Consider the following 21,951-nt stretch of genomic DNA (forward strand, 5'->3'; position numbering starts at 1 on the left):
GGCATGTTTGCTAGTCTACCTTGCCACGAAGCACAAAGGTTGACACACAGGGACTTTCCAATTATCCAGCAATGGTACTGTTCCTTTACCCTCTCTTCGATTTTGAGAAAGTAGTCATGTTGGGAGTCTGGCTCTCGAGATTCGGAGGACGGTGCCTCTTCGATTTTGGAGCAAGCAATCTTATTGGGAGTGTTTTCTCGAATGTGAGTAAAGGTTGGGCATGTTTGCTAGTCTACCTTGCCACGAAGCACAGAGGTTGACACACAGGGACTTTCCAATTATCCAGCAGTGGTACTGTTCCTTTACAGTTGTGGGTAATAATATGGTAGCTAGACCTTCAAAATTTATGTGTCTAAACTTTTGTTAGTGCTGTTTCTTTGCTATTCTTTTACCTTTCTTGGTCAGAGCGATGTAGTGGGAGCTGCAAGCTTCACGTGCTCAACTTTGGCAGAGAACTTTGGCAAAGTTATTTGTGGTACCCATGAGCTATTGTTGCGTGTGGGAAGTGGGTGATTGAACAGTAAGATTCATGTGCTTTCTACTTCACCAGAAGTCTTCGACAGAATGCCCATAATTTCTGCAAAGCTGAGTGTGCGTGTGACAGGTGCTGACAAGGCTAGAAAAGTAGGTGCCTCTTCGATTTCTGAGATCGGCCCTCGTGGTCTCTGAGCAGCCCAGCTTTTGAGAAAGCGAGCGCCTCTTCGATTGATTCGGAGAACGATGCCTCATCGATTTTTGAGAAAGCAATCATGCTGGGGGTCTGGCTCTCGAGATTCGGGGAGCAGTGTCTCTTCGATTTTTGAGAAAGTAATCATGTTGGGAGTCTGGCTCTCGAGATTCGGAAGGCGGTGCCTCTTCGATTTTGGAGCAAGCAATCTTGTTGGGAGTGTTTTCTCGAATGTGGGTAAAGGTTGGGCATGTTTGCTAGTCTACCTTGCCACGAAGCACAGAGGTTGACACACAGGGACTTTCCAATTATCCAGCAATGGTACTGTTCCTTTACCCTCTCTTCGATTTTTAAGAAAGTAGTCATGTTGGGAGTCTGGCTCTCGAGATTCGGAGGACGGTGCCTCTTCGATTTTGGAGCAAGCAATCTTATTGGGAGTGTTTTCTCGAATGTGAGTAAAGGTTGGGCATGTTTGCTAGTCTACCTTGCCACGAAGCACAGAGGTTGACACACAGGGACTTTCCAATTATCCAGCAGTGGTACTGTTCCTTTACCCTTGTGGGTAATAATATGGTAGCTAGACCGTCAAAATTTATGGGTCTAAACTTTGTTAGTGCTGTTTCTTTGCTATTCTTTTACCCTTCTTGGTCAGAGCGATGTAGTGGGAGCTGCAAGCTTCACGTGCTCAACTTTGGCAGAGAACTTTGGCAAAGTTATTTGTGGTACCCATGAGCTATTGTTGCGTATGGGAAGTGGGTGATTGAACAGTAAGATTCATGTGTTTTCTACTTCCCCAGAAGTCTTTGACAGAATGCCCATAATTTCCGCAAAACTGAGTGTGCGTGTGACAGGTGCTGACAAGGCTGGAAAAGGCTGGAAAAGTAGGTGCCTCTTCGATTTCTAAGATCGGCCCTCGTGGTCTCTGGGGAGCCCAGCTTTTGAGAAAGCGAGCGCCTCTTCGATTTTTGAGATCGGCCTTCGTGGTATTTGAGCAGCCCAACTTTTGAGAAAGCAAACGCCTCTTCGATTTCTGAGATCAACCCTCGTGATCTCTAAGCAGCCCAGCTTTTGAGAAAGCAAACGCCTCTTCGATTTCTGAGCAGGCGCCTCTTCGATTTCTGAAGCTTCGTCGAGTGCAGATTTTTATAGGGGCTGGCATTAAGTTCCAAAGCACACTTGAATCTCCACCAGTAGAAGCTTCATTCTTGCACTTCTAAGATCTTGATTTGTCCGACCTCTTCTCTCTTCAACACCTTTGAAAATGTCTGGCCCCTCCGACCGTCGTTTTGACTTGAACCTTGTTGAAGAGGCAGCCCCGCCTTCTCCAGACAACATATGGCGCCCATCCTTCGTCTCCCCTACTGGTCCTCTTACCGTTGGGGATTCCGTGATGAAGAATGATATGACCGCTGCGGTGGTGGCCAGGAACCTTCTCACTCCCAAAGATAACAGACTACTTTCCAAACGGTCTGATGAGTTAGCTGTTAAGGATTCGCTGGCTCTCAGTGTTCAGTGTGCAGGTTCTGTGTCTAATATGGCACAACGCCTATTTGCTCGAACCCGCCAAGTTGAATCATTGGCGGCTGAAGTGATGAGTCTCAAACAGGAGATTAGAGGGCTCAAGCATGAGAATAAACAGTTGCACCGGCTCGCACATGACTATGCTACAAACATGAAGAGGAAGCTTGACCAGATGAAGGAAACTGATGGTCAGGTTTTACTTGATCATCAGAGATTTGTGGGTTTGTTCCAAAGGCATTTATTGCCTTCGTCTTCTGGGGCTGTACCGCGTAATGAAGCTCCAAATGATCAACCTCTGATGCCTCCTCCTTCTAGGGTTCTGTCCAGTACTGAGGCTCCAAATGATCCCCCTCCGGTGCCTTCTCTTTCTGGGGCTCTACCGACTGTTGAGACTTCTCCTAAGCAACCTTTGTGAAGGCTCCCTCTTGTGTGCTTATTTTGACTCATGTATATGTACATATTTGTAGCTTATTGGGGATATCAATAAATAAGCTTTCCTTCATTTCAACGTATTGTGTTAAATACACCAAGGGTAAATCGACAAATAAATAAATAATTCAAATGAGTAATTGGCAACTTTGTCATAGTTAGAGGGGGTATTTGACAGTTACCCTGCTTATTTAGAAACGTCAACGTAAAAGCATTATGCAACAATAATCAACAAGTCCATCCAAGCATTCCAATAAAAAAAAAACCAACAAGGGATAAATGATTAGGTGTGCGTGTGAACAATACGAATGGCATCAACATTATCACTCTAATTTTTACGAGCTTTAACTCTTACACATGATTATTCTTGTCTATGAATACAATTCACATAACTCTATAGATTATGATTAGGTCAGTCATTCATGTAAAATAACGATTTTTAACTCAACATGCATGTAATTTCCACAATGAGATTCACATGCATCCATCAACTATTAAAAGTCTCCAACTAATCAGCACGCGAATGATTGAGCTTAACAAACTCTAACCCAAACTGACAAATTGATCGATCATACAAAATCATTGACCTTGACAATATCATGGGTTATTTGACTTTATCATCACATGATAGAACAGGAGGGGTTGTGATCATAACTAGGCTCCAGCCTTACAATGGCCAATCTTTGACATACTTCACAGTTATGGGGCATGTGAAAGTGTTCGACCTTCTGGTCTGGTTTTTTTTCTTCAGGTTTCTTCACTTCGGGCTTCTTTTCTGCAGGTTTAGGTGGAGCAGGAGGCGGCCCAATACTCACTACTTCAGCAAATTTGCCAGCTTTTCTAGTTCGAATAATTATTTCATAGGGATCACAGTTGCCTGTTACAGTCAAAGTTCCTTTGGTTGCATCAACTTCAACTTTATCCACACCTGAAATGATCAGAGGTGATAAATTAATATGACAGATATTATTGTACACTTTTGGTTTTGAGGTTGTGAGGCTTAAATGCTTAATAAACTCTTGAGTTTTATTTTGGTCAGTTGTCCACCCGTGCTTGAGAGATTCTCAATCATTGATATTGTGGGAGACCTTTATCAATCAATGATTAGTAGTTGTTTATGGACGCATGAATTGCTGATAATATCACATGTTGTATACTACGTTCATACGATAAGTTGTGATTAATCTTATTCTAAATAACTAAGAAGTGATACAAGCATAATTCATCCATGCCAAGGGAAATTAAGGAAATAAGATTCAAGAGGGGACATGATTATGTTACCTTGTAGGCCAGAAACTGCCTTGAGAAGCTTCTTCTTGCATTTTAGGCATGATGTATCAACCTTGAGGACAGTCCTTTGTACCATTGAAGAGCTAGAGCTTATACTCTCTCTCTCTCTCTCTCTCTCTCTCTCTCTCTCTCTCAACTAGCTATAAAGGCGGTGTAATCTATGGAGCTTTGTTCACTCCCTAGCTACTAGCTAGATAAGCTCATCTCAATTAAGCTGTTCGATTTTGTCCAGTTGGCCTTAATTTATATATAAATCCTAAGTAAACATATATTTTGTATCACCAACTTGATCAAAATCAAGCCTGCCAAAGTGACGGAGATGAAACCTAATTGTTTCATTGACTTGTTCTTATTTGACCCAATTTGATTCCCCAATGCTATCAACCACCATCCACCATATGTCATTCATATTAGATACACCAATATGTGAGGAAATTCAAGACACAAGCTAAATAAAAAATATATATGAGAGGAAAAAAACAAAAGTATATGTTGACAAAGTAATCCGATCAATCAAAGGATAGGGACTATTTTGACTATATGGTATGATCCATATATAATCATTTTCCTCACTTAATTTGTCCAAAGTGGCTTGCAGATATTATGAAATCATCAAGATATGCCTTGTTATTCAAACAAAGTGGAGAGCATGTCAAACAAAGCGTTTTTTATTTAGGTTTCGTGCACTTGTATACAAGTCAACTAGTCGAGGTCAAATTTGCTTGTCATACTTATATGTAAAATAAAGAGATATATTTTCTTTATTTGTAAATCACAACTTATTTGTACATGCAAAAATACCTTATTAAAATTATGCAAATAGTTCATAAATATATAAAATTGTGATCTGCTGTATAAAAAAGCCAAGTAATTAATATGCCAAATGATATGTAGCTCGAACAAGGAAAATAGTTTCTTATTTTTTTTTTGTAAACTGGAAATATTATTTTAGGACAAAGGCCAAGCAAAGTTACATAGAGGTCCAAAAACAACTTTAGTACAGAACAAAAAAATTAAGCCTCAAAAGTACACAAAAAAGAGCCCAAAACAAGTTTTGGAGCCTAGTACAAACAAAAACGAAACAAGAAAACCCTAGAACTTTGGACCAATTAGCTCCATCCCCTTACGATTTCCACGGTCTGCAATCATATCTCTTAACTGCATTTTGTCGCGGTTTTATCGGAAGGTAAGTAGAGTTATGGTTCGGGTGTTTGCACCACCTCCTTCCTCCTGTTTGCCTTTATTGGCTCTCTCTCCGGTGGGTTGTGTTTTTCCATTGGATTCCTTGGTTTTGTGGGTGTGGATTTTATGGTGTTGTTTGCACGGTGATGGAGCACTGGTTTCCTTCATTGCTGGGGTTTTGATGATTGATGGGCAGTTTGTGATGGTGGCTTACAAGGAAAATAGTTATGTATAATCTATGCGGTCGTTTGATTCTCAATCAATTAAAAGAATCCACAATAATTTTGAGTCCTTACCCATTACAATGGGCAACGCATACTCGAGCTGTTGCACACTATTGCTTAAGAATGACCGCGCATGTTGTTGTGTAATGTTATATGCTGGTCCCCACAGAGTATAACCTTAGGGAAAAGGATCCTCTCTGGATCCTTTTAGTAGGGATCCGAAGAATTCATCAATCACGATCGTTAATCATACATCGTGCAATTAGTTTTTGTTATATACTATTTATATTCAATTTTAAATTTTAAATAATTTCTGATCACACGATATGCGATGAACGACCATGATTGATTGATCCTTAGGATCCCCACAAAAAGGTTCTGGAAAGGATCCTTTTCCTAACCCTAAGGGCATGAATAGATAGAACTAAAAACTCATTTTTTTTATTATTAGGAATTATGTATTATTCAGATGCTTCCAAAGAATTACGTATTTAATTAATCATAAATGTTTATCAAATGTTGTTAATTTTATTTAACCAAAGAAGAGAAATGAACTCTGATTCTATGTCGAATAGTTTGGCAAAGTAGCAGCCAAGATATGTACAGAAGAAGTGAGTTTTTGACAATTGATAAAGGAATAATTAATTAATATTTAGCTTCATTTTTGTCTGGGCATGTATTGTCATGGATACAAAAGTCTCCAAAGTATCAAGAATTCTTTGCGAGTGATGCTCTAGGATATCATTTTCATTAAAAGTGAACAGTACCGAGAATGTTTCATTATGATTTCTATTTTTTAAATAATATTTTCCTGTAAAAGAAAATAATATATAGCTAAGCACAAACCAACAAGAACAAACTATTTAATTAGCTGGTGGAGATAGACCACCTAATTATCGTTGTGAACAAAGATATGTATCTTTTTAACTGTAATTTATTTTCTTTTAAGATAATTCATCAGGCTATATAAGGGTTTCTAAAGAAATAATGAAAATTTAATAAAAGTCAGGTATGAATAAAAATACTTCGTATCAATATGAGTGAAGTATGATACACATTGGAGCAAAGTTTCTGGGTGAAAAAATAAACTTGTGATATATTATGCCTTTGTTTTTGTTTGACTTAAGAGATAATAGAAGCGAGAGTCGAACTCTTATCATGAGTACAAATTAAGAGTCATGCCACTTAAAATATAAATATGTGCACGCAAGCTCTAACTAAAACTTGTCATAGCATACATCAACTACGGCATTCCCAGTTTCTTGTTACTTTATTTTGTGGAAATTGGGAATGATTATGTGCATTAGAAGTGTACTCTCCAGAAGGCTATAATTATTTTTTGGTCAATTCAGAAGGTTATTATTACTTGAGACCCACGAAGGCAAGAAAAGCTAGCACTGATTGCAAAATCGCATTATATTGGAGAATAAAAGGCCCGAAACAAAACGAAAAGAGTTGAGAAGTATTGGCACTTTCTTTACTCCTCTTTGAGCGGTTCACATGCCAGTAATTATTTTAAGCGGACATAAACACCACGATATCAAGCACTTCTTCACCACTTCACATATGATATCAAGCACTTCTTCACCACTTCACATATAATTAAATACCATATAGGTATACCAATTTTCTAGTAAACTTGGTAGTGTGAATGTTGTAACTTGTAAGTGGGAAGAAGAAAAAAAGGTGATTCATTTTCAGGCATTTTTTTCTACCACATTTTCAAGTATAATATTATGGAGTTCCCACTAGGGAAAAAAGGTTTGCAAATGAGAAATTTTTATTGATGGAAAGAAGTTTGTTTTTTGGTTTATAGCTTTAAATCCTATAAATTATGTTTGGGTGCGGGATTTCGAAGATTCAAGAGATTGAGATCACATTAGTAACAAATATACTATAAAATATTAGATGAAGGAGATTAGAAAACCTTTTCATGAGCATTGAAAGACATGTAAGAAGGATTTGCAAATCACTACTTGAAAGAAGGCATTTACAAATTTCGCTCACATGCTTTTGTAAATGATCATGAAAGACATTTATAATCTTTGATATTTAACATTTTGTAGTTCATTCCTTCCTAGATTGGCTTCAATCTCTTGAAAGTTAGAAAACTATTTTGGGTTGAATTTATTTGTGTTTGGGGTAACGCTAGTTTCACTCTAAGTAAATTCTAGCAAAAACTTGTTTCCAAGTCCCTTTTTGTCCAAAAATTGTGTTTCAGAGTTTGTTGTTGCATTTTTTAAACTTATTAAGTGTTATTTAATACTGAAAGATTAATAATACATAGGGAACATGAAGCACATGTGCACACCAAGTTCTATAAATAGGCCAAAATTGAGCAAAATTAGTATCAAAAGTAAACCAAATCAAAAGTGATAAAATTGAAATCACAATACTTTAAAGTAACAATACCACAAAGAAATTGATTTTCTTACTCCCCTTTTTGTCTTTGGTTCAACTCAAAGCAGAATGAGTCAATAGAAATAAAGAGAGGAATGCATAAAAAAAATGAGAGCATGAAAAATACTACTTACAAGAATAGTGATTGTTAGGGGCGGTGGATTAGAGGCAGATATAAAAATTTGTCCCTGTTAATCTTTATTAGGAGCAGAAATATAGATTTGTCTTTATTAATTGTAATAGATAGAGGCGAAATAATAAATGCCCCTATTAGTGTTACTACTTTTTGGGGCGAAAAAAAATCACATCTACAAAATTTAGTTATTTGTGGTGGATGAATGAGCCTCTAATATATATATATATATATTTTAACTTAATTCATTTTTTTTAATTTAATTACATTAGAAGCATTGATCTCCTTATATTTAACTTTTTTTTTCTTAATTATTAATCAAATAAATAAGACATTTATCAAAACCTTAATTCTAGGATAACCAACACGCAGATCCCCTATATTTCTCTCTTGATCTTTCTTTCAGGTATCTTTTGGTATGCAGACGGGACATGACGAAATGGAATGGGACAGGACGGGACATAACGGAGAGGGAGCAAAGATGCCCTCGGATGGAAACAAGGAGGAAGAATAAGGAGACGGAGATGTTATAATTTTGTGTTCCACGGATGTGGAATGAGTCGTTCTAGGGGATGAGGCGGAACGAAAATTCATCCAAAATTCGTCCCGTGAAACAGCGTTGTGGAGCCAAAAATAATCACAAGGCAACACATGGATTTTTGGACAAAAGATGACAAAAATACCTTTGAGGCATAACAAGATTCCTACGCGCGGGCAATGGGTAATCATCCATCAACCAAGTCAAAAGTGCCCAAAATAGGTAACAATTCAAAACCTATCTCATCAAATCCCTTCTACAAGGTAACTCCCAAAACCTATTTCATTCCATATATTTTTTACCTCATTTCCCCTTTTTTAGCTAATCAATTAGCTAATTATCTTAATCATTCCATAACTCCCCAAATAATTTCTTTCAAAATATGTTAATTAGTCAATCAATAGATTTATTACCTAATTAATCTATTAATGGCTAATTAACCACAATTTACACCCAAAAAATACCTAAATGGCCGGTCCCTATTCTCCTAATAGGGCCGGCCATATGCCTATATATAGCTCACCATTCTCTCCCAAAAAGGACTTCCAACTCTTGCTAAAATTCTCTAGAATTCTCAAACACTTTTTCTCTCTAAATTCTAACTTTGGCATCGGTGGTTCTTCGGCCAAAGCCCCCCCCATTTATCGTGAGCGCGTGAGGCTCTTGGCATTGACCTAAGGTGTTAATTGTTTTGTAGGTGCAATTTTGTCCAAGATCAAGGAGGAAGAAATTTGCATCTACAAGCGCGTTCCACCTATTTTAGGCGCACCAAACGTGAGACAGAATGCCTCGTCCCACTCTGTTCCGTCCCGTCCCACGTACCAAACGGTACCTCACGACACAAACTATGACGACCTGTTCCAATTTACAGTATATATTTTATCCCTGAGTATGTAAAATGACGATAATGCCCTCGAGGCTTAGTAATGTGGATGTACATTTATAGTTTTTAATTATTTTTCTAGCTGACGTGATTAAATTATACGTGACGTCATGAGAACGTTGACGCGAGTTAGGCTCAAACTGGAGTTGTGATGAGGAAGTTACGAACAAATAGGTGTAATTAGGTAGAGTTATAATTTTGGGTTGTCCATAACCTATCCACCAATTATCTTCTTTTCCTACAACTTTGGACCAAATAGAATTTTTAAGCTTGTTTTATTTCTTTTGGACCAATTGTTAGGCCCTAAATCACATAGCCCAATTAGGGCTTATGATCCTTTTATGTTGCCCAATCCCGTAACCCACACAAACACACCTACACACACGTATGTAACTCTCACCCTCACCATTTCTCTCGAATTTTCTATCGTCCGTACAACCTGAGCCTTCCAACCTTCAAACACCATCAAAACGTCACGGATCGAACCCACTGAGGTTATCATCACCATCCTTTTGACTTCACAAGTCTGATGGTATCGTTGGTTCGAATAAAGGACTTCAAAAACATGAGAACACACGAGCTCCGGCGAGGTGGAAGTTTACTCCGACGTGATCGCCGAAGTTCTACAAGGTTTTAAGGTTCTAAAGGGGTCCTAATCAACTCTAAAGGGACCCTAGGTTAGTTTTGAAATGGACAGAACGTCGGGATAAAAGGATTCACTGAGTTACAGGTTTAGCCGGAGGTTTTAAAGATTTTTCCTACCACTTTTTGTCGGTTTTAGGACTTCAAATAGGTATGGTTGTGATCTATACTTCAAGAGCTTCAAATCCATATGAAATTCGTGAATTTTGGTTGAGAAATGAGAGAGATATTGAAGTTTTAGATTTTTCCAGAAACTAGCGACGCAGAGGCATCGGTGTCGGACTCTGGCGAACCACTGGAGAAGAAAAAAGAATATTCCATCAACTTTGACAGAATATACTAACGGCGTCAGGTAAATATAACGTTATATGCTTCTATTTAACGGAATATTCCCTAACGCCGTTAGGGATTTTGTCGATGTGCCAGGCACATGCCTGCACGAGGCCGGTGCGTGTGGCCGTGCCTTGGCTGACACATGAGTCATCGAAAATTTTTTCTAAAAATATGGGGATGTTTGTGGTGTTGAGTAGGCCATGATGGTATGTTCAAACACCCAAATTGAGCAACATATGAGAAGTTATTACACAGTTTGGTTATGTACTTTCGAATTAACGTTAATTTAGTTATTTTGCATATAGTGAGACGTTTCCCAGAGGACGAGCGTAGCTAGGCGAGACTCAGGGGTTACGACTCTGCTACATACCAGTGAATGGGTTTTTGGTTTTCTATACACGCATATATACTTTACATTTTCCCAGAAATTGTTTAAAAGGATTTACGTTTTAAATGGCATGTCAATTGCATTATGCTTTAAAGTATGCATTAGTATAGATATGCATATTGCTGCGGACGCTCAGGTAAGCTTCAAGTGAGTATATATTGATGATAATGGATGCATTGTTTGTGATTATACGTAGATGCATTTAGAGCTCATTATCCTGCACCCCGGTGTTAGTGCTTCCGCCCGTGGCCAGGGCACAGGCATTCACGTGATATTCACCTCCCACACCGCAAGCTCACCTTGGATCCAAGTTTGGTGCACAGCCCTGTCGTACAAACCACAATAGGTGGTTCCGACTTGTAGGTGACTCGCGATTTATCGCACAACCTTCATGTGATTGTAGCACTTGAGCGTACTTATTTACACTCAACCATGTCGTACATACATAATAGGTGGTTCCGACTCATATGCAGGCATATTTGATGAGCTATAGGTTTTGCCGTACAGGTCACGTTCGGTGACTTCGGCTAACATATCATTTATATTGATTTGTTTCACCTGCCTTACTTATTTCATTGTTGAGATACTTGACATGGCATATACTCGGTTTTCATTACTCTCGAGCATGATTTCTACATACGTATGTATTACTATTTTCTGGGAAATTATATGGGTTTTACTGTGAGGGGTTATTATTTTTGGAAAGAGAAATGGTTTTGAAAAGCTTTGTTTTTGCCCACTCACGTTTTCTGTTTTGTGCCCCTCCAGGTTCTAGTTAGAAGTTCGTGTTAGTGGTTTACGAGGACCCTACGGCGGTTCTGACAGAGTTCAAATAATGTAGGGATTTCTTTCATGCCTTGTATAATTCTTACCTAGCTGGTTGGACTACATCTAGGTTACTTGTGCTCTGAATATATGTAACCACACTTTAAGTACCTTCACTAGCACTTATATACTTGTCTAGTATAAATTAGTTAGTTTTGGTTTTTAATTACTCGCATTTTTATATTACTATCTTTTCCACTCTTCGCTCATGGCTTCGTCATCCTCATGTGACAGCCAGCATGTCTCGATTCCGGTCGAGGTGTGTCACAAACTCCTCATCTCCATTTTTTTTTGTTCCTTTATATTCTTCTCCTCATCTCCATTTTCTTGTAGATTCATACCTCATTCCATTTTTCTTGTTCCTTCATATTCTTCTTCTCATCTCCATTTTTCTTGTTCCTTCATATTTTTATCCTCCTTCTTCACTTTTTGTTTCAGATCTAATATTGTTTTCTCTTGATCTCTATTTTTTCTTAATTTTCTACCTTTAAAATTCCCTTTGATGAGTCTAATATAGTGAAAGAGAGATTTAAAAAGGTTTGTAGTAGAGAAAAAAACTAAATTTATTTAGTTTGATTGAAGTTTTTTTTCTCTCTCAAATTGTTGTTTTGCAAGTAAATTTGACTGTGGGGTGTGAAAAATTTGAAGTGAAATTTGTTAGGTGTGTTCTTCATACATATTTTTTTCATTTTATTTTTGTATAATATTAGGAGTGTTATCAAAATGATGAATTACATCATAATCCCCTATTGGCTTAATTTAGGTTTTATTTTTTGTTTGTTTTGTAGGTTTTGTTTTCTTGATGTTTTGAGAAAGGTAGGTACATAATTTGATTGATTTAATTTGTTCATTTCTTTTCTGGGTTGTGAGTTATACATAATTTACTTGTTTTGTTTCTTATTTTTTCTAAAAGTAGTTTTACTCTAATTTGCTTTTACCTTCTATGGTGTATCTACAGGATGGATTAAGGGAGCCACAAGCTTTTAACATTGCATCATTTCGGTGTTTGGAATGCAGAAGATTGATTAGACATATAAATTTTGTTTAGACTACCATTTCTAATAGGCTTAAACTTCTTCATGATACTTGTACCATTTGTATTAAATCAATGAAGTATGAATCATTTTAATATTAATTTTTTATTGACAGTTTATTTTTTCGTCTAGGATGGTGGTGGAAAATAAATATAATCGTAAACATATTTGACCATCAAACTAGGAGAATACAATCAAATAATTAATGGGAGATTGAAAAACATTTTTAATTAATATAATTCCCAAAATGAAATAATAATATATATAAATGCATTAAATAAATAATTATGTAGGGGCCCTAATAATCGCCTCTAATACTTTAAGCATCCGCACTTAATATTGTTTACACGTTAGACTTGCCTACGTGGCAATAAAACTATTAGGGGCGAAAATAAATGTTTATTTGCCCCTATTTATTAATAGCAAAGTTCTTTTTAGGTGCAATTTTAATATTCATCATTTCTAACTATTAGATGCAAAAATTCTCAAATTTTGTCCCTATTTCTAATTAATAGGTACAAATGTATTAGCCTCTATTTATTCATAGTTTTGTAGTATCCACATATACTATTCAACCTGTCATTCTCTATCATATATGATTCACGATATGTTCAAATCTGCTGCAACAACTCAAATACCCATTTCATAGCACCAGTTACTGCCCCCTCAGCCGACATGTGTCCCAGCAAAGCTTGCTGTTTGTGACAAGACATGGACAACAAGTATCTCAGAACCATGCATGCTAACAGTTACAGTGATTTTTGAGTTTCAAAAAAAGCTGGTTCAGCCCAGACAACTTGGGAAAGTTTGGGACCAAGGCCAACTATAGCGCAGCATACCTACCTCAACCTTCTGAGAGCCTAATCATCGTGCGCACTTAAAGTACGAACCATCTCCATCAATGACCGGTTCACACGAAAACAACTAATTAGCCATTGGCCAACAAACCAACTTTTCATTTCAGCAGCTTAACTGAAAAGCGAAAGTGACAAATATAAGCCAAATCAGAATTATGAGACAAGTCTCTAATACTATCTTAAGCATAATTAGTGCTTGTTTTGCAAGGGTCATGCTTAGGCAACTTGGCTATGAGACCATGATTAAGATGGTTTAGCACTGAGAGATTCTACTCCATCTTCGATGATATATTTCTATGGGCATGTCTATTTTATTACGTTTTTCTTTAGTACTAGTTATTGTCAAGCCATAACTGTATCCAAAATCATGACATTTTAAATCATGACATGTAGATATATTTCAACCTAGATTCAAATAATTTATCCTACCACTGAAGATAGTGCCTTAGTCATCACAATTCTCATAGCACCAGCTATTTCCACAATTGTACCTAAAATCATGACATGTAGATTTATTTCAACATGGATTCAAATATTTTATCCTACCAATGAAGATAGTGCCTTAGTCATCACAATTCTCATAGCACCATTGTACCCAAAATCATGACACTTGGTACATTTTAAGTTGTGTTTAGGACCGAAATAATCTGTCTTGCACCAAAAATATATCTCCAAGTGAGTGTCGCGATCATCACGCTGCACGTAAGCATCAACTATTGTCAAACAACAATTGTATCCATAACCATGGCATCTGATACATTTAAGATGGATTTTGCACCAAAATAATCTACCCTACCACTGAAGATAATGCCTAAGTCATCACGCTTCTCATAAGCACCAGATGTTTTCAATTCATAAATGTACCCATAATCATGACACTTGAATTATTTATACCTTTATGCCATTTGAACTGCCATGACAAAGATATATATACATATATATATATATTTAGATATATAAAGATAGTTGCCCCAAAAGGGAAAAGATATGCATCATGTGAATTTGCCTTTAAAGTATAAGAAGCAAGGTCCACCAAGTTCAAAGGCAGCAGAGAGCCAGCTGCAACAAGCTAGCATGGGTGTAGAGAATGTCTTCCACATGACTGGAGGAGTTGGCCGTACTAGCTATGCCAGAAATTCTTCACTCCAGGTTCTCTCCCAATCTGTATGTGTGTGCGCGTGTGTGTGTGTTCAGAATGTTTATTTCCTAATTTTATGTTTTTTCTTTCTAATTCTGGATTGACAGAAGAAGGCATCTGATATGGTAAAGAACATAACTTTAGAGGCAATACAAGAACTTTACCTCACAACAACTCCAAAAAGCTTAGGCGTAGCTGATTTGGGCTGTTCATCCGGACCCAACACCTTATCAATCATCAAAGAAATCATTGAAGCAGTTGAAGGCTTCAGTATAAAAACATTTCAACCATCACCAGAGTTCAGAGTTCACCTCAATGATCTTCCCTCCAATGACTTCAACTCAATCTTCAAGGCCTTGCCAGACTTCTCCAAAGACCTCAGCGACGAAAGAAGCAATGGGAAATCTCCCTCTATTTATATAGGAGCCTATCCTGGCTCATTTTATGGAAGACTTTTTCCCAACAATACATTGCACTTTGTCTACTCATCCTACAGTTTGCACTGGCTATCTAGGGTAAGAATCTGATATTCTTTAATTAGATTCATTTATTATTTCAAATCTACTTTGCTTGGGAAGTGATTTTCACTCTTTTATCTCTCCCGGCACTCCTCTCTTTCTTTTCTAGCCTTTGAAGGGATAGAAACCAGAGGTTCTAGCCTCTTTTTTTTTTTGGTAAAAGAGGTTCTAGCCTGGGATAGCAACCAGAGGATGAGTGCAGAAAGAGAAAACAGGAGACTAAAAATAACTGCCCTAAAACATAGTGGTCATATCTATTTGACTATAATGTCATGCAGGTTCCTCCAAAAATTTACTGCAAAGAGGGGAAGTCCACAAACAAAGGAAGTGTTTACATTTCTGAATCAAGCCCTGTTGGAGTTTCTCAAGCTTACCTGAAGCAATTTCAAGAGGACTTCAGTTTGTTCCTTAAGTCAAGGTCTGAAGAGCTGACTGCAGGAGGAAGAATGGTGCTGATCTTGTTGGGAAGGAGTGGCCCAGATCATGTTGATAGAGGCAATTGTTTCCTCTGGCAGCTTCTTTCTCAGTCCATTGCCATTTTAGTTTCCGAGGTACTAATTTATTATGCACACCAAGAAACTCCAAAATTTCTTATCAAATGTATGTCTTTATATCCAAGACAGAATCACAGTGGCACCCGTTCAAAAATTGAAAAAGAGATAATATAAAAAATCAATACTGGGATAGACACCACGCGGTATTTAAAATGAAATTAGGTAGGTAGTAGAGGGAACTATGAGGTGGACGTGCCGCAAGGATGTTGTCACAGTTGATTTTGCCTAAATTAAGACACTATAAGTGATACTATAGGAGGGAGAATCGAACATATATGGGCACATGTTTAGAGTTACATGAATGCGTTTAGCCGGTTGAGAATAATTTTGTTTTGATTGTGTTAGGGTGAAGTTGAGGAGGAAAAGCTTGACTCATATGATGTGCATTTCTATGCTCCATCGAGAGATGAAATAGAACATGAAGTGAGGAAGGAGGGTTCTTTTGAATTGGACAGGTTTGAGATGTTTTGGCTGGATCAGAGGCATGGCAAGAACGATGAGAGCTATGGAACTAGTATTGCAATGACTGTGAGGGCTATTCAAGAATCAATGATTGGGCAGCATTTTGGAGAAGGAATCTTGGACAGTATATTTGAAAATTTTGGGAGATTGGTGGATGAAGAAGCGGCTAAAGAAGAGATTAAGCCCATCACTTTTGGGATTGTACTTAGAAAATTATAATTGCCCAAGTAATCTGATCCCACTGTGATATTTGTGGTTTTGACTTCTGATTTGGAATGATAAAGCAACGAAAATTTTAGTTCTTGAATATTGCTTACTATTTTATAATTTCATTTCAAACTATCAAACCCTCGTTCTGTAGCCTCCCTCATTCCTCCTATGAGTGCAAATGACTAAAAGATCGATGAGTGTCAAAATCGCTATCCACCTAACAGACACAGACTGAAAAATCCTATAAAGCAATTCATCCTGATAATCTAGAAAAATATCAAAGTGTTTGATGAGGTTAATGATAAAAATTCAAGTGAGTAGAAATTTACCAAAAGAAATATGTATCTGTGGAGTATTGTCGAAACAACAATTCAAATTCTTCTTTCTTTTTCTCTATCAATATTGTTGCACTCTTTGACCCTCCACTCTATTTTAGGGTTTTTGTAGGCTTTATGTCTTTAAGTCAGAAATGAATTTGCCAAAAACCTACTCCAATTTTTTCATTGGGTTGGATAGGCTCAAATTTTATAACATTGCGATGGGTTTAATTTTTGGTCCAGTGTCTTAATGGGGAGAGATTGGTTTGAGTTTGCCTTATGTTGCAGCACACCATAATAGGGTGAGACTGAGACCGAATGAGATCCGCATGTAAGAGTCTCACAATGTGTGAGTGAGTTGTGGCATGAGGCAACTCTACCGAAAACTTTCTTTTAACTGGAATCACTATTGTTCGATTAGGCTTGACCTACGCCTTCTATTTGTTTGGTAAAAGGTTATTTTTATTAAACAACAAAACAACATAAAAGCAAATCAAGGGCCAAAAACAAAAGAAAAACACAAAAAGAGCCCCAAAACAGTTAGGCCCTAAATTAACACAAAGTATCCATGACCAGAAGCTTCTACAACTTTCTCCAATGTCACAATTCCAAGCAATCCATCTGATTCCTTGTCCACCGCCGAGTCTCGCCTCATTAGACGCCCCATCCAACCCCGATTTGCTACTTGAGCACAACCATAAACTAGGCATAGCTGGCAACTAAGCGAGAGAAGCCAACTACCAATATAAAGCTCGTGGAAACCCACTAATGACACTACCGGTACTGGCAAACAACAAAGAGAAAGTGGTGGTGTTGGAAACACTCGAGCCGGTGGATACACCGAAACTTTGCTCACTATCTCAGTGGGATGCATGGCTGAAGATTGGAATCAAGAAGAGGTATATCCTTGGGGATAAAGGAACAAAACAGATCAGAGTAAAAATTTGGGAGAAAAAACAATAGAGGCAAGGAAAACTCTCAAACAGTGAGGAAAGCAAGGAGGAAACGGCAACCAACCTCGACCGAAGCTAGGGTTGATGCCACCAGATTTTCTTGAGTTTGAAAGCTTCACACAAACAATGAGGAAAACTCTCAACTTGGAGTGAAAGGTTCTCACCATGGAGAGAATAGATTGAAAAAATTGACCTACGCCTTATGTTTGAAAAACTTAAAGATCCATACCCTTGTTATGTATTGTCAGTTGACTACCCTCTTACATCTTGCAAATAGAACCCCTTAAAGTGGAACATATTTGCACGTGTGCGCTAGGGTTTAAATTGAAATAGAATTTCAAATTCCGCCATCAAAATTTCCTTTCGAATTCGAACATTTCCAAAAAGATTGGATAGAAGTTGGAATGAATAGAGAGATGCAAAAAACTCTAAAATTTCAAAATTATATGTAATGTTATCTCCTCTTCTTACATTTAAATGCAAATTTGAAAGAACAAGAAGTTTTCGAATACATGAACAAATATTCTTAATTACAATTAAGCTGCTATGAACAAGATTGCACTATAAATATTTATTTTTGAAACAACAAGAATATCTGGCTGCTTAAGATGAAGACAATTATTCAAAAACAGAGCCAAAGAGTCTAGTATAGGTCCTCTATATAGCACACAGATAAGACCCTCCTTACAAGTGACAAGTTTTGTCAATTAAAGAAGCCACAAAGCTATATGATCCAAGCCACCTTTTCTTTAGGAAAAGTCCCCTCTACTACCTATACTGTTTATCACCAAATCCCACTTTCCTTTTCAATCAAACTCTTGACCTAAATAATACGGGACACTTCCTACTGGTGGAGAGAGGATCCTAGCCACATACTTTTTATGAGAATTCAAGGATTCTTCAATTATATTCATTTATCGTATATCGTGCGGTCAGTTTTTGTCAGATACTATTTATATTCAATTTTAAATAAAAAATTTACAATAATTTCTAACCACACAATAAACGGATATGATTGGAGAATTCCTAAATCCTGAATCCTCCTAGCTTCTGGTGCATACAATTATATCATTGATATTTTCCCAATAATAAATATGCCCCATTTCTAATAAAAATATAACTATTTCACCTCAGACTCACCAAATTTGTTGCTTGGTGAAGCTAGCTTTGTTTTTTTGGTAAAGGTGAAGCTAGCTTTGCACTGCCATTTCCACTTTAATTCGGATAGCAAATTTATATGGCATGAAGAAACCACCAACATGACATCAATTATACAGTTTTATAGACAAAAACTAGCTCCGGTTCTTATTTTATTGACATAAAACACCAAGTAACAGCATAAATGTGACACGTGAGCCCTTCTCCCAAAATGGACTTGCACCCCTATATATCTGTCTATAAATCTACATTGTCTTCACTTTCTTTTTAGTCTTTTTTGTCATAGTTCATGTCCCACGGGTCCCCTTTGGTTAATTTGAATATGGTTTCTGCTGGACACGTAGCATTGCAGAAGAGCCACAACTTCTTATCCGGCACTAGATGTCGAAAATTAGACGGTTGGATTTGCATAGCCGAACTTTGACAGTTTTAATCTAGTGGTTTAAATAATAATGCATCTCTTCTTTTTTGTTCAATGTCCATTGGAAAAATTTGTTATAACATATACGTATCACTAATTGTAAATAATTATGTCTCTATTTTTTTTATTAAGTAACTGGAAACATGCACATAATTGTATGTGTTTGATGCAGAGAGACATGCAAGCTTGCAAGAGGAAGATAATCTGTGATGGTACTATGGATGATTAAGGTACAGGATTTTTGGCTCATCATTCACCTAGCTAGTATGTGGCTGATCTTTCCCCATATAATGGGTGGCTGAAGTTAGGTATCTATATATAAAGAGAACACAAAAGGTGAACAATGTTTTTTGTGTCACTCAGCTTCAACAAAAATTTGAACAAAAATGCTCCCAAAACAAAAACTTCAAAAGCATCCCAAATTAATACATCAAATAAGACATGGGCATTTTTGTTATTTTAATAGTGCTTTTTTTAATAATTTATTTTTTGGTACAATTTTTTTTTAAATAATTAGTACATCACAATAGACTAGCAATAATGTGATTCAATTTCTTTATTTTTAAATACGTTCAAAACATCTTAATAAGCGTGTAATGCCAATTATAAAAAAAATTCTTTCACATTTGGATAATAATGTAATTAAATAAGTTGTCAAATAATTGTTTTTTTTAACAAACAATATTATTTACACTAAGGGGGAGGGGTGGTGTGACAACCCATCCCTAGTTCTACGATTTTTAAATTTAAAAAAATGTGAATTCACGAAAATGCCCTAGAGGCTAAGGCTTGACTTTCGTTGACCATTGGTTAAAGAGACGTATGACTTATTTTTGTAGCATATCCTTGTAGTACTTGTTGGTACAAACACATAGGCGAAAGCTGTTTGCGAGTTCGGATTATAACGGTATAGTTTCCGATGGTTTTCCACCGGATTTTCCACGAATGGGACCTAGCCACCACTCCCAAACATATCTAGCCCTTCCCTCTTCCTACCACACCTCAAATTTCAAGAGATTTGGGCTTGAAATTGGGAAAAATCGCACCGGTGGATGAGACGGTTCTTGGCCGAGATTCACCAAATTTTGAAATGATTTCATCTAATTACCATCACCTTTAGACTCCCCTTAAGGCCTAGAACAAAGCCTAAGCAATGGTCTAGGCGTCGGAGTGAGTATGGAGGTCGAATTGAAGCACACCATTTTCTAGGGTTCCTGCGGGTTTGAGCAAAATTGGAGCTTTTCCCAGCCAAATTGGACTTGGCCACGGTTATAAAGTTTACTCTACTTATTGAGATCTTCATTCCTGTAAATTTTGATAATTTTTGGAAATAGTTGGATTTTCTGGCGAATTGGGGCGGCCGACCGCCACCCGCGGCGGCGCGTGGCCAGGTCACTGTCGATGTTATCCTTAGGCTAAATTAGATGTCTATAGTTCATTTTTGGCAATTGTATATCGTAGGTTGATCATTTGGACCTAAACTCATTAGGATACGTTACTTGGTAAAGATATGAATCGACGATTCGACCGTTGGACCGTCACCAAACTTTAGTATGTTATAGTATATTATATTAGAGGACCATAGGAACTTACGGATTGGGAATCCGATATACGGATCTTCCCAAATTGGATTTGTAAGTGCATAAAGTAAAAGGTTAACCGCCACTTAGTTTTGGCAATTGGCGGAGATCCGACCGTTGGATCGTAATGGAACTTTAGGATGTTGTTCTAGAAGTATAATGTGGATCTTTGAAAGCAACGGACTGGAAATCCGTGATGCAAATCTTCCGAATTGAATTACGTGGGGATGTGTTTTATCAGTTTGAACTCTGAGATGTGATTTGATAATTGGTTATAGGCGACAATGGTTCGTGATATCTCGATATGCGTGCTAGGGAGTCGTAGAGCGGACCTCAGGTGAGTGAGTCTTTTCCTTTCTATTGCATATATATATATATATATATATATATATATATATATATATATATATATTCCTCAAACGGTTATAAACTGATTATTGCATATAATTACTGTGAATGCCGTGAAGCACTAATGCGAACAATGAATGGCTTGATCCCTGTTTAGGGTATGTAGACAGTCTAACAAAACATTAGATCCAGCCATAACATAAATGAGATTAAATAATTGAGACAATAACCTTGTTTGGGAAATTGTGCAAGGTGAGGGACATTGGTAGAAAATGTGAGATTTAACCTTATGATTCAGTGATTGGATGTTGGTCATAAATCATTGTGTGAAGGATCGAGAATTCGAAGTAAAGAATTGTAAGTATTGGTAGTTAGTTAAACTAGTGTTTAGTTGAGCTTGTTACCGATAATTATTCCCGAAAATTTATAGTTCGGGAGTAGAGCATTATAGGTTGTGCATTTTATGCCACATTATTGATATATATATGTGTGTGTATATATATATATATGTATGTATATATTTGGAAGCACTACAATATGGTTAAGTTTTGAATTACATTAACGCATATCCATAAGTATATTGTTGCGCATAATTATTATGTATGCTTTAAGGTACGTCGGTGAACGTGGGATGCATAGATAAGTTCAAGTGAGTATATGTTATGAAATGTGGGATGCATAATTATGATTACATTTTATTTGGAAAGATCGAGTGATGGCATGACTATATTATGTTTTAAGCAACTCCAACACTGTCGTACGGATTGCCCATGATTCGTACTTGTTATGTTGAGATGTATTGAGAGCTCATAAACATGCACCTCGGTGTTAGTGCTCCTGCCCGTGGCTAGAGGATAGTCCTTCACGTGATGTTCACCTCCCGCACCTTACACTCATCTTGGATCCAAGGTAGGTGCACAGTCCTGTCGTACAGACCGCTTTAGGT

At 37.2% G+C, this 21,951-nt stretch overlaps 2 protein-coding genes and 1 long non-coding RNA gene across 3 annotated transcripts; 1 reads left to right on the forward strand and 2 right to left on the reverse strand.

The window, feature by feature from the left end:
* Positions 1 to 3,106: 3,106 nt before the first annotated feature.
* LOC126604774 (heavy metal-associated isoprenylated plant protein 43-like) lies at positions 3,107 to 4,110 on the reverse strand. Its single transcript, XM_050272086.1, has 2 exons — positions 3,899 to 4,110; positions 3,107 to 3,545 (listed from the first exon to the last, which is right to left on the reverse strand). Exons 1-2 carry the CDS (start codon positions 3,981 to 3,983, stop codon positions 3,238 to 3,240), a joined length of 393 nt encoding a protein of 130 aa, XP_050128043.1. The 5' UTR covers positions 3,984 to 4,110; the 3' UTR covers positions 3,107 to 3,237.
* A 9,590-nt stretch (positions 4,111 to 13,700) lies between these two features.
* Positions 13,701 to 14,752, reverse strand: LOC126604776 (uncharacterized). The gene is made up of 2 exons (XR_007616739.1): positions 14,649 to 14,752; positions 13,701 to 14,042 (listed from the first exon to the last, which is right to left on the reverse strand). It is a non-coding gene; the product is annotated as an uncharacterized LOC126604776 (long non-coding RNA).
* On the forward strand, positions 14,319 to 16,325 carry LOC126604775 (probable methyltransferase TCM_000336). Its single transcript, XM_050272087.1, has 4 exons — positions 14,319 to 14,495; positions 14,592 to 14,999; positions 15,281 to 15,553; positions 15,902 to 16,325. The coding sequence occupies exons 1-4, from the start codon at positions 14,334 to 14,336 to the stop codon at positions 16,235 to 16,237; spliced, it is 1,179 nt and encodes a 392-aa protein (XP_050128044.1). The 5' UTR covers positions 14,319 to 14,333; the 3' UTR covers positions 16,238 to 16,325.
* Positions 16,326 to 21,951: the final 5,626 nt, after the last annotated feature.

Source organism: Malus sylvestris, chromosome 15, assembly GCF_916048215.2.
Source record: "Malus sylvestris chromosome 15, drMalSylv7.2, whole genome shotgun sequence".
Taxonomy (NCBI): Eukaryota; Viridiplantae; Streptophyta; class Magnoliopsida; order Rosales; family Rosaceae; genus Malus; species Malus sylvestris.